A 16,171-nucleotide genomic window follows, 5' to 3' on the forward strand; every position below is an offset into this window, starting at 1 on the left:
GCCAACTCAGCTAAGATGGTACCAGCTGGACTCTTGGTTGCTGCCTAAATTATTCTGCTCAGCTCTCGGTCAGCTTCACTTGGTGTTAAGAGACCAACAGACACAGCTTTGCTTTCAGATCCAAGACAAGTTTGCCATACTGGCACTTAGAGGGAAAAAAAAAAAATATCTCATTTTGATATGTTGAATCAATCCATTCAATCTGGAGGCTCTTTGACAGAAAACACACCCATAGCGTTGCTGGTGGCTCTTGGAGTCATTGTGAAAAGGCTCAGAAATGCTCTAAGTCAGGATACTGATGGATACGTAATATTTCCACTCCAAATGTCTTCTGAGAAGCCTCTGCACTCGGACACTGGTTCCCCCCCAATGGCTTTTACCATTCAGCATGGAGTAACTCCAGGTGACATGACATATCTGCTGAACCCATTAGCTAGGAGTCTCCAACCTGTTTGTAGCAGCTTCACACGAGTGTAAGTACATTTGTAGCTTTTATTAAAACTACAAATGGTGATTAATTAACAGTTGATCACAGGTGGTTTGGTTTGGACTTTATAGAACCACACTTTGCTGTGGCTGAAGATGGTAAAGCTCTCCTGTCCTTGCTCAAGGCAGGTCCCACCTGGGGAAACCCATGAGTCGAGGCAGGTATCTCATTTCTTGATTAAATACCAGCCCCAAGCTTGCTGTGGGCAATGGTGGGGTTTGTAGTTGCAAGATGATGACCACTGGTCATCTCAGCAGCATCCCAGAGATGTCAGCACAGGAACAGGCTGAGCCGTGGGATTGAGAAGAGGCAGCTGTGTGGATACAAGCCCTGGCGATGCAGATAAGATGACCAAGATGACCTTTTCCTTTTGGCTTCCTCTGGTTCTCCTCTGAACCAACTAGATCTGAATGAAGATGTCCAACAGCTGTTCCCAGGCCAATTTAATACACTCTGCCCAGGTGCAAGGCTTGACACGCGTCCAGAGAAGGGCAACAAAGGCAACGAAGCTGGTGAGGGGTCTGGAGCACAAGTCTGATGAGGAGCGGCTGAGGGACCTGGGGGTGTTCAGCCTGGAGAAAAGGAGGCTGAGGGGAGACCTTCTCACTCTCTGCAGCTCCCTGAAAGGAGGGGGTAGCGAGGGAGGGTCGGTCTATTCTCACGAGTGACAAGAGGAAACGGCCTCAAGTTGCACCAGGGGAAGTTTAGATTGGATATTGGGAAAAATTTCTTCACAGCAATGGTTGTCAGTCATTGGAACAGGCTGCCCAGGGCAGTGGTGGAGTCGCCATCCCTGGAGGGATTTAAAAGATGTGTAGATGTGGTGCTGAGGGACATGGTTTAGTGGTGGACTTGGCAGTGTTAGGCTGATGGTTAGACTTGATGATCTTAAAGGTCTCTTCCAACCTAGATGATTCTACGATACTATCTTGAGCTTATTGTAGGACTACCCACATTCATGTAACTTGTGGTCAGCTCAGGGCATGGATGGGGTGAACTTGTGCCTGTCTGTAAAACACCCCGTAGACAGAAACTGAGTTAACTTGATCCTGATCAAACAGTCTGCGAGGTGGAAAGGGATCACCCCAGGACACCAGATCTCCATTCAGACGATGCGTGCACAGCTATGAGATGGAGAAAGACGCTACGGATGATCGTATTACAAAGGTTCAGAGTGCCTGAGAAGGGGATGTGATCACGTTTTGAGCAATTGCAGAAGAGCACCAACTGTTCAGTTAGTGGAACAGGAAAAAAAAAAAGAAGCGTTGGAAAATGAGACGGCTTACAAAGCTAAACTGGAAAGCTGTCACTGAGACTGAGTTATATTGAAGCAACAGATATTCATCAAATAATACAAGCACTCAAGATTTATCTTTTTAAGTTAATAGCAGATGGTTTGTATTTGGTAAAAAAATGGCAGCTTTTTCTGTTTGAGAAGGAAATTTACTTTTGTTGCAGTAAGAAGGCGACAGCATTCACTACGTCCTTCTCCTGCATGAGGTCAGGCACGTGTTGATCATCTTTAATCTGGCTTTTAAATAAGGTTCGCTATTAATAGATCTCAACAGAAAAAGTTCCCCATGAGCAATCAATACAGCAAGATGTGTTACAAGTTCAGTGACAGGAAAAAAAATAAGCTCCAACTCGAGAGAAATATAGCCCCATTTAAGAGCTGAATTCAGTTCATTAGAAACACCGGGGTTAAACACAAAGACCCGTCTGAGTTCACCACCGCTGTGTGGCCTGACTACGAAATGAAAGGCATCAATTTTACCACCGCGTCGGGCCTGATTTTCATTTGTACTGAGCCCCTTTTACACCACTCTGTCAGCAGAAAGTGACTGTAAATTACAGCTCCTTTACTCTGGCAGAGGGGTATAGAGGGGCTCCGCCATCAGCTTTAAAAGGCATCGCTCTCTCCGGTGTTGCAGGATGCTTTCTATTAGCCATCAAAGCCTATTTCAGCCCGAGGAGGCATACGGAGCCGGGGAAAAAGGGGAGGCCGACCCTCCGGGTGCCATGTGGTCCAGGATAGTCTTGATCCCGTAATGGCCTTCACTAACCTTTTCAAAGTATTCTGAGATGTATGCCTGGAAAATGCGATGCAAATGCTGCCTATTATCATTAATAAGAGCCAGCCAGTGACAGATAGCTGCAGTATTTGGTAAAAAGCTGTAGCACAAACCTTTTTTTTCCTCCCCCGCCTGCTTTTGAATGAAGTCGTAGCTCACCCGAACTGCTGCAAGTCCGGAGGGTGAAGTGCCGCCCATCAGCAGAAGCGGTGAAAGCATCTTCCGCACGTTTCCCTTTGATTTTGGGGGTGAGAGCACCCCTGAACGGGAGGAAATGACCTCCTTTGGAGGCCTCCTGGATAAAGAAGTTAAGAGGCCGAATGCCCTTTTAGATACTTCAGAAGTTCCAGACTCTGTCCTCGCACACCCTGCAATGCCCCCAAGGAAATCTCCTCAATTTATAACACCTTAAAAACACACAAACAGACCAAACGGGATCCTAATGAGGTTCCTAACCAGAGCCGGCTTCTAGGGAAGAGCCACGCTCTTTTTTGCAACGTAAATAGGTGAAGCCAACGACCCCTAAGCGTTACTGCTGGTGTCCTCGTTGCAATTTTACTTCTCAGCGTTTCTGCGATTAAATCTGGCTGGTTCACAAACCCCACACGAGATCTGAGGCCTCTAATTTGGAAACCACAAGACTACAGCACAATGAGGCAGTGGGAATTCAGAGCGCTACAGAAAAAAAAACCACCAACCTGTTGAAGTTCTGGATAAAGCCTGTGAGAGTACCAAACTCCATGCTGGCTTTTTGTATGCCGCGAGGTACAATTTCAATTGCTCAAAAGGGTGAAAAAATCCAGAGATAAGAATCCAACAGGAAAGGACTTCCTCGGGAAGAACAAGAGGGAGTTATCTCCCAATCTACATATTGGCATCTGCATCACTTTGACATATTGACACTACCTACCCAGCCTGCTTACGGCTGTCACGGTGGGGTGGATGGCACAGGGGGGACAGACAGCGACCTGCCCGCAGCTGGCTCATCTCACAGAACCACAGACTGGTGGGGGTTGGAAGGGCCCTCTGGAGCTCCCCCAGTCCCACCCCCCGCCAGAGCAGGGGCACCTCCAGCAGTGGCACAGGACATGTCCAGGCGGGTTTGGAATGGCTCCAGAGTGGGAGACTACCCCACCTCTCTGGGCAGCTGTGCCAGTGCTCTGCCACCCCCACAGGGGAGAAGTTCCTCCTCAGGTTGAGATGGAACTTCCCATGGTCAAGTTTGTGCCCGTTCCCTCTTGTCCTGTCACTGGGCACCACTGAAAAAAGACCGTTCCCATCCCCCCGGCACCCGCCCTTTAAGGATTTATAAGCATTGATAAGATCCCCCCTCAGTCTTCTTTTCTCCAGACCAGAAAGCCCCAAGTCCCTCAGCCTTTGCTCATCAGAAAGATGCTCCAGTCCCCTCATCATCTTTGTAGCCCTTTGCTGGACCCTCTCCAGCAGTTCCCTGTCCTTCTTGACCCGGGGAGCCCAGAACTGGACACAGTGCTCCAGATGTGGCCTCACCAGGGCAGAGCAGAGGGGGAGGATGACCTCCCTCGCCCTGCTGACCACACTCTTGATGCACTCCAGGATGCCATTGGCCTTCTTGGCCACCAGAATACAACTGGCGTGAAATGGGGAGGGAGAGCTGGAAAGCCAGGTCCCCGCAATGGTCTGTGCAAACCCCTCCTGCGGAAAGGGAGTGTGGTGTTCTCATGTTTCTCATTAAACCTGAGTGCGGTTGGCTTAGGCAAACATGGTAATTAGCCCCATGTCTAATGCAAATTGCCGGAGCAGACACCAGGCTCTGCCAGCGAGCAATTACAATTTGTGTCTGTGGAGTGAAGAGCAGGTAGCAGAGAAACGGCTTCAACCCGCTTGTTTTGTGGTGGGTACAGCTTTGCTGACAGCAGCAGGGTTGAGATGATAGGACGAGGGGGAATGGCTTCAAACTGGAAGAAGGGAGATTTAGATTAAATATTAGGAAGGAATTTTTCACTCTGAGGGTGGTGAGCCCCTGGTGCAGGTTGCCCCGAGAAGCTGTGGCTGCCCCGTCCCTGGAGGTGTTCAAGGCCAGGTTGGACGGGGCTTGGAGCAACCTGGGCTGGTGGGAGGTGTCCCTGCCCAGGGCAGGGGAGTGGAACTCGATGAGCTTTAAGGTCCCTTCCAACCCAAACCATTCTAAGATTCTATGTCCTGAAGGGCACAGCAGTCCCAGCGATGGAGCGAGCCCTTGGAGGAGGTCTCCCATGCATCTCCGCTAATGCTGGCGTTCTTCCCCCATAGATAGGCAGGGTTGAGCTGTAGAAGTTAATTCCAAGTGTGTACTCATATTTTTCGTCAGTTATTGAGAGTTCCCTTTCTAGTTTCTGCCATTGCAGCCACAGAGTCAGCCCGACATCTGTTTGAAGCCAGGTCCGTTTGGAAGACTTTGAACCTTTGCGTTTTAAGGAATCTTTGCTCCAGTGCCAACTTCCAAGGGACACTAGGAGACAGGGAGGAGCTGGTATTGAAAGACAAGAGTTTTCACAAGTACCAAAGAAATCATTGGTTTAGGGCTGGTTTAAAAAAAAAAAACAGTATGTTTTGAGTCCTTCATGCTCTAGAAGCTTTTTTTCCAAGAAAGAAGGGTAAGCGTGCACGTATGTGAGTGGTTTTCAGATACAGTAAGATGCTCACTGAATTGCATGAATCCAGGACCTGAGGTGCTACAAAACCCCAACAAACAGCCCACAATAAAAACACTCAAGGGAGGTCATTCTCCCCCTCTACTCGGCACTGGTGAGGCCACAACTGGAATACTGTGTCCAGTTTTGGGCTCCCCAGTTCAAGAGGGACAGGGAACTGCTGGAGCGAGTCCAGCGAAGGGCAACTAAGATGATTAAGGGCTTGGAGCATCTGCCTTATGAGGAAAGGCTGAGAGAGCTGGGACTCTTTAGCCTGGAGAAGAGAAGGCTGAGGGGAGACCTTATTATGGCATACAAGTATCTAAAGGGTGGGTTGAAGGAGGATGGAGCCAGGCTCTTTTCATTGGTTCCAAGTGACAGGACGAGGGGCAATGGGCACAAGTTAGAACACAGGAAGTTCCGTTCAAATACACGGAAACACTTCTTTACGGTGAGGGTGAGAGAGCACTGGAACAGGCTGCCCAGGGAGGTTGTGGAGTCCCCTTCCCTGGAGATTTTCAAGACCCGCCTGGATGCAGTCCTGAGTAATGTGCTCTAGGCAATCCTGCTTTGGCAGGGGAGTTGGACTAGATGATCTCTAGAGGTCCCTTCCAACTCTGATAATTCTGTGATTCTGTGATTCTGTGATTCAAGGTTTTTTTTTTCCATTTCTCCCTTGGTTTTGACACCCTCCTGACCCATCGCTTCCTCTCGGGGCCGCTCCTTGATGCACCTCCCTACTTTGACTAAATATGGAGCCTCGGGATCCTTACCTAAAGAGATTTTCTCTTTGTGGAGAAGGCAACGACAGGAGAGGAGATGTCTTTCTTGAGACTACTGCCGGAGTCTTGGTTTTCTAGAGAAAACTGTTAAGGTACTAAAATCGTATTATAAATATTCTTCGTTAAGGATAAGAATGAGAAAGCACACATAGAAAGTGAACACGATACACTGAGCAAACCTTTGGGTGGACGCAAGGGTGTCTACTGATCTACAAACATACGTGGACACATGGTACAACACAAAAACTTTACTTCCAACAAACCATGTAGAAGAGAAAGACGATCCTGTTTTATGGGAGCTCTGTGAGAAAGTAATTTCAAACTCAACGTTTAAGCCAGTCAATCGTTAACTGCTGACTACAACGATCTGAAGTCACGAGATGACAACAACCGGCGGAATTTAAAAGGGTAGCTGCAACCCGCTCAGCTAATGGCAAATCTTTCATCTTCCCACCCGCGCACAGCATGCCACCACCTTAAAAATGTAACGACTGTCCCAGCTTCTTCATCGTGCATAATAATTCCTTCTTTGTAAAATATTCAGAGGGCTTCAGAAGGCTGAAGCTCCGGCAAGGGAAAAGGATGAGTGGATGTTGTGTCTGCGCATGACGAGGCAGAGAAGCAGGAGAGGAAGAGGCGAGGAAACCCTACTTCCATTTTCACATATAACCTATTGAAAATTTACGCGACTTCCTCAGTTAATTCATCTTCTTCCAGCAACTTTAATCCTTAAATGGTTATTGTTAAAAAGAAGTTTGTATTCCCTCAAAAGACAAGAGAAAAAGAAAATGACTTTGTCATATCTGACTGGTTCAGAAAATACAAAATCCAATTCTGAGGGAGTGCAGATAAGGGAAGAGCTATGGAAGAGCCATCAGCTTAGCAAACACTAAATAATGAAGAATGCAGAGACTGCCCAGCATGATAAAACACTCTATTAGCAAGACTGTTTTTAAATGAGTGATAATTGTGGCACATCCCCAGCAAAAGGTTATTGAATTTTTATCTCTAGGAAGGGGCGTTTTGACAGCGTAACCAAAAAAGCCACCAACAGGCAGCCCCCTTTTTAGGATTTCCTGAAACGTGTCCACACCTGCCCAATTCCAGCTTGTGGTTTCTGAATACTTACAGCTATGCCCATAAATTGCCCAGCTGCAGCCAAGGAAGCTTTGCTGGAAAAGCTCCCGACTTTCTACAGGGAAGGAATACGGGGCCACCACGAGCATATCACGAACTCCTTGGAGATTACGGTATTTCTCGCTTTGCATCAAAAATTCTGGTATCAATCACTGACTGAGTGCTTGGCGATGCCCTGAATGGGACTAAGATTTAATCTCAAGTGGCTGGGACAGAAAAGAGAAACAATCGAAGACCAGGACATGTGTTCTCATCATGCACCAGCCCAACAAGTGGTAAGCATGGAAGACAGAACCCCACCACTGCTACCAGTTAATGAGATTACGGCTCCTGTTCAAGCATGGACACTTCGATGTAGCATCTAGTCCAAGGAGACAAATAAAGCAGGAGACAGAGCTGCTTGAAGGAATAAAACACCTGCCCGAGGTCAGCTGCTGCAGAAGAGAGCTGGGCGACGAACGGCCCGTTGGCTTGCGTACGACAAAACACGGACTCCAGTTGCATTGAACTGGAACGCTTGGGTTTCACGTGGGCATGTCTTTAAAGTTAACGATGCTGAAATGACAAAGCTGGCTGCACTTACGGCAATCCCAGTCTGAACGTGGTGAGCTTCAGCGTGTGGCAGAAAACCTCGTTATTTAGCTTTACTTTCGGTCAGTTATTTGCTCTCCTCCCTGCCCCCGACGCTCATTAACATGCCGCGGCTTCCAGCAATGAGATGCTCAGAAATTCAGATGATCAAACCACGACAGAAAAGAACAGAGGAACTGGGATGACAGTTGAGCGTTATGGCATTAACATTGTATGAATCTTCGAAACAATAGTTTTAATTTTTCCTCCTCTCAACTGAGTCCGAACTCATTTGCATCGCTGTTCTCCTCCTGTCCAGGTGGGACGGAAAGAGACATCTCATCTCATTTTCCCTCTGTTGTTTACTCTTTGTATTCTTCCCCAAAAGAACTGCACTCCCCTGTATATCACTGCACCTTCCCAGATTTGTAAATACATCTGACTTAACACCACCTCCTCTGCCCCGCGGCATCACTTTTTACTTCTCCCATATAGATTGCAGTCAGCTCTACTGATGTTCCATTTATGAGATATACTCCACCAGGTTTCATTTATAACCATGAGGTCAACAGCCTCTATCATTTTCTAACGCTGCCCGTTCTTCCTCTTGTTTCAGCTACTCCTGGCATTTGTGTACAGACATTTTAGTGCATTGGTATAAAGTTATTACAAAGGAAGATGAATTTTTATTGTCAGGAGGACGCTGCCAAGTGAAATATTACACTTCCTACTTTTATGTTTATTCACCGCTGCGTGTAACGTCCTCTCAGAAGCCTGAAAGTCACGCTCATGCCCTTTTATGTTGGGGAAATATTGATTTATTAAAAAATTTGAGTTTCAACCAGAACTGGAATTACAAATGATGGTTTTATTTTTAACAACTTTGACTGTCAGAGCACAACTCCTCAGCCCCAAGAACTCTCCCAGTAACTAAAGTTCTGTGAGCAAATATTTGGCTGCTGAACTTTGATAGCATTTTCTACTGGGTTTTGTTTTCTTTTATCTTATTTTTTTTTATAATCTTCTAAAGTGGACCCTCTGAGAGCACAGCAATTCTTCTTGTCACTCAGGTATTGGGAACTCAAAAGTATGCATTACAGGAATATCAAAGCTACCTGTAGTATTTTGGGTCTTTAATTGTTAGCTAATTGTATAATCTTAATTATCCTTCTGCATCCCAACAAACTGATCGCGAACAGCCGCAGTAAAGAGTTTAAAGGTCCTGCTCTAGAGCAGATTTATAAGCCACAGGAAGGCTTGGCAGTCAACTAGAGATGCTCTGCTGTCGAGGGACAATTATTTTAACGGAGATATAATAACACTACGACTTTATTTAGCACCAGCAATTTTCCCCCATCACTTCCCGAGAGGTGATTTTCAGCGCCCAGTTCCCAGGGGAGCTCAGAAGATCTGGTTGCCCCCAGTCCTGTTCCTCTGTGGGTACCTTCCCCCGGGACTCCGCTCCGTATTTGTGGGACAAACTGCCGAAACGCCACGTATCCTCACTGCCTCCCCACGTGTCCTGGGATCCCACCAAGCTGTGCGGGTTCTTTTTATGCAACGCTTTTCCTTCTCCTCTGCTCCTCCTCTACAGCATAGTGGAGATGCCTCCTCCCACTGCAGCAGCATTTAATATAACCCCTAGACAACAGGGGCCGTTCGGTATTTGTAAAACACCCAATATTTTATTACAGGGATCTAGGGCAATATGAAGTGCTCTACCAAATGCATGGCCACCTCTCCAGGGGACACAAGGACGGCTATTGGGAATGTCTCAGTAGGCAGGTGAGACCCAAACCCCAGGTCCTAGGAAAAGCTTTTCTACTTTTTCTACTACTAGAAAAGAATTTTTCACAGAAAGAGTGGTCGGGCATTGGAATCGACTGCCCAGGGAGGTGGTTGAGTCCCCATCCCCGGATGTGTTTAAGAGACGTTTAGATGTGGTGTTGGGGGATATGGTGTAGGGGAGAACTTTGGAGAGTAGGATAGATGGTTTGACTCAATGATCCCAAGGGTCTCTTCCAACCTAGACAATTCTATGATTCTATGATTCTATAACAAAGCTTAACCCCTTTGTCAGCCGAGCTATAAGCGATGCCTGGCGAGTTAGTAACAGTGGGAAGGTGGTGGTGGAAAGCAGAAGAGCTGAGTTCTACTTCCGGGGCACAGCCACAACCCTCCTCTGACCATGACCCCATGCAAACAACGCCAATGACAGCCACGGGAAGAGAAGCAACACTAATCATGTCTCTGGCACTTCCCAGACATAAAAAAAAATATAATTAAATCACTATTCCCTGGGGGAAGGAGCAAAAGCTGAAGCACAGAGAAGTTGAAACGATCTCACAGACGCAGCGTGGACAATCCTTGACAGCCAGGAGCAGAAGCGGAGTCTCCAGGCTGCCCCATCTCTGCCCTCCCCACACCTCAAGTTCACTAAGGGTTGCTTCTGCCTTTGCAGGCTGAGCATCAGTGCCCCAGTGATGAGCACGTTAGGGCATTCCTCATTAAGACCTGTTCCATTTCTCTACTGAATTCATAATGCACACAGATTTTTAAATATCCACTGATCTAGCGATGCTTTAAAGAAAATGAAACCAGGCTTGGCACTGATACCAGCTCCTGTGTAACGTCGTTAGCAGGGACTGCTGAAAAGCTCAAGCGTTGAAGGACCCTTCAGAGCTTATGCTAGAAGGGATGCTCCTGGCACCTTCACCTGGTGTCCACCACAGCAGGGATGTGGAGCAGATGTCACACCAGGAAGAAAGAGGTGGAGCTGCTTTGCTTTCCACTTCCCTCTGACATAAACCCACTTTGAAATCAAGAACAAAAGATGCCCCCTCCTGCTAAAATTGCGTATTTATGCTGGTTTCCATTTCTAAGACAAAGGTTCTCTGATGGGAGCTACTTACTCTGGGTGGCTGAGAGGTTGGAAAGAGCTGCCTTGGTGCGACCTGCTAACCACTCCAGGCTCTCGTGCATGTTGGCCAAGGCCTTCAGGTCACTGACGTCCCGCAGGATCTCCTGTTGAGGGATGAGTTTATCTCCCAGGTTGCCAATGAGAACTTCTGACTCTTTGCCGAAAGCAGCCCTGAAATGCAAACCAAAGCCACGCTCAGAAACACAGCACAGGACAGCAAAGGGGAGACACCAGTTACACCACGGAGAAGGTCAACCCAGCCAATGGAGAATTATTCCAGTGTGGGGTCTCAAGAACGTTGTCTGGTGGAGTTTTTGAAGTCTCATTGCAGTGATTGACACCTCTATCTCAGGGAGGGTTTTTTTTCTGTCCTTTCCCTACATTTACAACCTCAGGATTTCACCTCACAGTTACAAACTTCATCCCAATCAACTCCCACACCTCTTCCCCCCACCCACCATCTACACCTTGCTGAGACACACAGGTGCTTTCCATGTCTCCCTGGGATATGTGTAAATAACACACATGCGGTACTTTTTATCTTTCCTTGTAAATCAGCTCTTCCAATCCTTGATTCACTTTTTTTTTTTTTTTTCAGCCATCTATCACAAGAAATCTCCCGTGGAACCCGATGGCTTACCATGACAAAGTGAGAAACAAATGACTTTGAATAACAGTTTGTGCGTTGTTTTACTTGCACGAAGACAGCACCTGGTGAAAAATGATGACCAGGACAAACACGTTTACCCCCCAAACCCTGAAAAAAAAGCTCTTTCAAAAATGCTCTTTCAACTCCAATGCCACATTCCATCTTTTGCACTCAGATTTAGCTTTCCCAAACCCCGTCTCCATGAAGAGCTTGTTTGGTTATGTCCCAGAATGATTTGCATGGCAAATACCCTCATCGCTTTTGCAGGTGAAGGAGCTCTCCTCCAGCGTGACTTTTTGTGTAGCATTCGGATGGAGAAAATCGGGACACAGTTCCTAGGTCTAATTACAACAGCTCCTGACTGAAACCAAAGTGCATTTCATTGAAAGACTCTAAGTGATGGCACATTTACCGTGGTCCTCAGCACACTCTGCCCGTCATTAGTTGCTCTTTTTGTTACGAATTTGCATTCCACTTTCATTCAACTTTGCGGATCTCCACTTCCTGCCATTAGCTCTTTTATGAACTTACAATGAGGAATCATGCTGCTGAGCATAATAGCTGCAACGAGCTGCAGCCAAATAATCCCATCAGCAGCGTTTTATATACTATCTAAGCAGTTTTATTGCCAGCATCTCCCTAGATTTGTGGGACTTCACTGTCACTTGAGAAAAAGGAAAAAAAAAAATAATAAAAGAACAACCCTGAAATGGTTTTAAATCGCTCAATCGAATTCATTAAAGGCAAAAAATAAAAATAGCCTTCGTGAAAAAAAATCTCTTTGAGGATTTTCTTCTCCTTGACAATAAAAGAAATACTGCCGTAGGCTGTCTGCTGCATACTATGGTTTGGGAGAAATCCTCATCTGTTGGCTGTGTCTGAGGGCTGAGACAGAGGAACATCTCCAGCTCCAGTGAACTATGGCAGTGGTAACTCAGCTGTTCTTCCTCTCTAAGATGGGGCTTTGGGGATTTTGATCCTCTCTGCCTATTGGAGATATATCAAATCCTTTCTGAACTTCAGGAAAGCCCTTAACAAGCTTCCCTGACTGGGCATTTAGAATCATAGAATCATAGAATCAGTGAGGTTGGAAGGGACCTTTAAGATCATCAAGTCCAACCATTAACCTACCCTGATAAAAACACCACCACTCCTAAACCATGTCCCTAAGCACCTCATCTACCCTTTTCTTAAACACCTCCAGGGATGGTGAATCCACCACCTCTCTGGGCAGCTTATTCCAATGTTTAATAACCCTTTCAGTGAAAAAATGCTTCCTAACATCTAATCTAAACCTGCCCTGACATAACTTGAACCCATTTCCTCTTGTCCTATCACTTGTCGCCAGGGAGAAGAGGTCAGCTCCCATCTCTCTAAAACCTCCTTTCAGGTAGTTGTAGAGGGTGATAAGGTCTCCCCTCAGCCTCCTCTTCTCCAGGCTAAACAACCCCAGTTCCCTCAGTCGTTCCTCATAAGGTTTGTCCTCCAGACCCTTCACCAGCTTTGTAGCCCTTCTCTGGACACGCTCCAACACCTCAATGTCCTTCTTGTAGTGAGGGGCCCAAAACTGAACACAGTACTCGAGGTGAGGCCTCACCAGTGCTGAGTACAGGGGGATGATTACTTCCCTAGTCCGGCTCACCACACTATTCCTGATGCAGGCCAGGATGGTGTTGGCCTTCTTGGCTGCCTGGGCACACTGCTGGCTCATGCTCAGCCGGTTGTCCACCAACACCCCCAGGTCCTTTTCTGCCAGGCAGCTTTCGAGCCACTCCGCCCCCAGTCTGTAGCGCTGCATGGGGTTGTTGTGACCCAAGTGCAGGACCCGACACTTGGCCTTGTTGAACCTCATACCATTGGCCTCAGCCCATCTGTCCAGCCTGTCCAGATCCCTCTGCAGAGCCAATCTACCCTCAAGCAGATCAACACGCCCCCCCAGTTTAGTGTCGTCTGCGAACTTACTGAGGGAGCACTCGATCCCCTCATCCAGATCATTGATAAAGATATTAAAGAGAACGGGCCCCAGCACCGATCCCTGGGGGACACCACTCGTCACTGGACACCAACTGGATTTAACTCCATTTACCACCACTCTCTGGACACGGCCATCCAGCCAGTTTTTTACCCAACGAAGAGTATACCTGTCCAGGCCATGAGCAGCCAGTTTCTCCAGGAGAATGCTATGGGAAACGGTGTCAAAAGCCTTGCAAAAATCCAGGTAGACAACATCCACAGCTTTTCCCTTGTCCAGCAAGTGGGTCACCTTGTCATAGAAGGAGATCAGGTTTGACAGGCATGACTTGCCTTTCACAAAGCCATGCTGACTGGGCCTGATCACCCTGTTCTCTTGCATGTGCCGTGTGATGGCACTGAGGATGATCTGTTCCATGACCTTCCCAGGCACCGATGTCAGACTGACTGGCCTGTAGTTCCCTGGATCCTCCTTCCGGCCCTTCTTATGGATGGGCGTCACATTTGCCAACCTCCAGTCAGCTGGGACCTCCCCAGTTATCCAGGACTGTTCATAAATGATGCACAGTGGGCCGGTGAGCACTTCCGCCAGCTCTCTCAGCACCCTTGGATGGATCCCATCCGGCCCCATAGATTTGTGCACCTCCAGGTGCTGAAGCAGGTCCCTCACCATTTCCCTTTGGACTACAGGGGCTTCACTCTGCTCCCCATCCCTGTATTCTAGCTCAGGGGTCGGAGAATTCAAGGAACAACTGGTCCTACTGCTGAAGACTGAGGCAAAGACGGCATTAAGTACCTCAGCCTTTTCCTCATCCTTGGTTACTATGTTACCAGCCCCATCTACTAGAGGACAGATATTATCCTTGGTCCTCTTTTTATCGCTAATATATTTATAGAAACTTTTTTTGTTGTCCTTGACAACAGAAGCCAGGTTTAGCTCTAGCTGAGCTTTGGCCCTTCTGATTTTTTCCCTACATCGCTTTACTACCTCTTTGTAATCCTCCTGGGTGGCCTGCCCTTCCTTCCAAAGGCCGTATATCCTTTTTTTTTCCCTAAGCTGCAACACTAGCTCCCTGCTTAGCCAGGCCGGTCTTTTTCCCCGACGGCTTGTCTTACGGCACACGGGGACAGCCTGCTCCTGCGCCTTTAGGACTTCCGTCTTGAAAGACATCCAGGCTTCCTGGGCTCCTTTGCCGTGGAGGACTGCCTCCCAGGGGACTTTGTTATTTCTTAGATAGTCGTAAGAGGCTTCAAAGCTTTGGGGAGTGAGGACAACTGGGCAACTCATCCAAAGTCCAAATGGGCGTTTGAAGGTGAATACAAGGTTGAACTGGGTGGACAATCTCACAGCCAGGCTTGAACACCTTTTTCTTTGGTAAAGAATGATCATTCATTCAAGGAAAACACGTTATTGACTTCTACAGCAAACCCAAAACACCTCACTTTGCTCTGCCCACCTACAAACACTCAGATATCTTCAACTGTTCCTGCAGAGCAGAAGACATTTCACAGATATGCTTTTTCCACTCCAAACAAACCACTCCTGTTGACTTAGACTATCAAATCCCACTGGCAACTGCATCAATCACTCAGAAAAAACAAGAAATGAAACATTTGTTGAACTTCTACCTTCGTTAACATGGCTTTCCAACACAAAATGCCACAGAAAAAGCACTTTTTTGGGGGAACCACAATTTGAGAGCTGTTAAATGAGGAGTCACTACCACGCCGCTGCCCACGACCGCGATTACAAATCCGGGTTTATCGCAGGGACAACTCTTCTGCCTTCCCACACGCAAAGAGAAAGCTGTTTTGGCACTGCTTTGGATGGATAGCCTGCGCATGAATAATACAGTGCTTTCAGTCAGGCTGGGAAAAATCTATATAATACAAAGCAGGGTGAATTTCCTATTTTTGCTCCCGGGAGGAATACAAATAGGGCCTTCTACGGGAAGCTATACTCTAAAATGGTGTTGGGATCAATGCGATTCTGCCGCTCGCTCCAAACCAACAGAAGTTTGTATCAAGAGGGCAGCAAATATATTTAATTGTTTGCTTTAATACACATCCTTGACTGCAGAAACCCCAATTCACTCTTTCCCACAAACTGAACCTCATAATAGAGACAACCTTCCGAAAGTAACTAACTGCCTTTTAGAGGATAAATGTAAAAAGTTCTGGTGGATCCCTGTAATTTCAATTTAAACCTGCTGTTAGCAAACGTCTCCCTGAAGCGAATTTTCGCTCCTGTTATGCGTGCCTGCTTGGCAGAATATTCACTACATGCCTGCCTCCGTCTTTATTAAATTTGCAAGGCTAAACACATAACGGGAAGGATATAAAAAACCAAATCGACTGAATAGCCAACCTTAACTCCACTTTTTCAAATACCTGCATTAAACCAGCATCTCCTGACCTCTGATTCATACAGTTTCTCAGCCGATAGGTTGGCACGTTTGTACCTGTACGTGTGTATCCGAGACAGAGCCAGCACATGCCAAGAGATCTGCAGCCACCTTCTGCATTTAATTTATGAGTTTTTGATGGTTCCGCGGGTACCCTTGGTTTGAATTACCACGATTTTGAAAATTCAAATCCCATCCCGCCTCACTCACAAAGTTTGCTTTGGACTTTGCCAAAGCTGCTGAGAACAAGAAAAGATCCTGCCACTTTTGGTGAGCACCCAAAGATGGAAATTTCCAGCCACGGAGATGATGTATTTTAGAAAGCGAGAAAACCTCCAAACCAAACAAGGTAAAAACCACGCTGTTTTACAGAACTGTAACAAAAGGCAACGCTCCGCTCTCCTGTGATAAATTCAGCTGTGCATATACCCACGCTCAAGACAGAGATTAATACTGCATATCAACCACACTGCGGATAAAGCAAACTCAAGTGCCTTTCTTCCCGGTCCGACTGTTTCTTTGTGGGA

At 47.0% G+C, this 16,171-nt stretch overlaps 1 protein-coding gene across 1 annotated transcript in view; it reads right to left on the reverse strand.

Moving 5' to 3' along the window:
- The window catches only part of EXOC4 (exocyst complex component 4), a gene marked incomplete at its 5' end in the record, with an annotated part of 449,694 nt that overhangs the window by 47,591 nt on the left and 385,932 nt on the right, over positions 1-16,171 (reverse strand). Inside the window, one exon of the mRNA XM_082492311.1 lies at positions 10,612-10,790. Within this exon, the coding sequence (XP_082348437.1) occupies positions 10,612-10,790 (179 nt within the window). The remainder of the gene's footprint in view (positions 1-10,611; positions 10,791-16,171) is intronic.

This window comes from Vanellus vanellus (assembly GCF_965231255.1).
Source record: "Vanellus vanellus genome assembly, chromosome: 1".
In the NCBI taxonomy this organism is placed as follows: Eukaryota; Metazoa; Chordata; class Aves; order Charadriiformes; family Charadriidae; genus Vanellus; species Vanellus vanellus.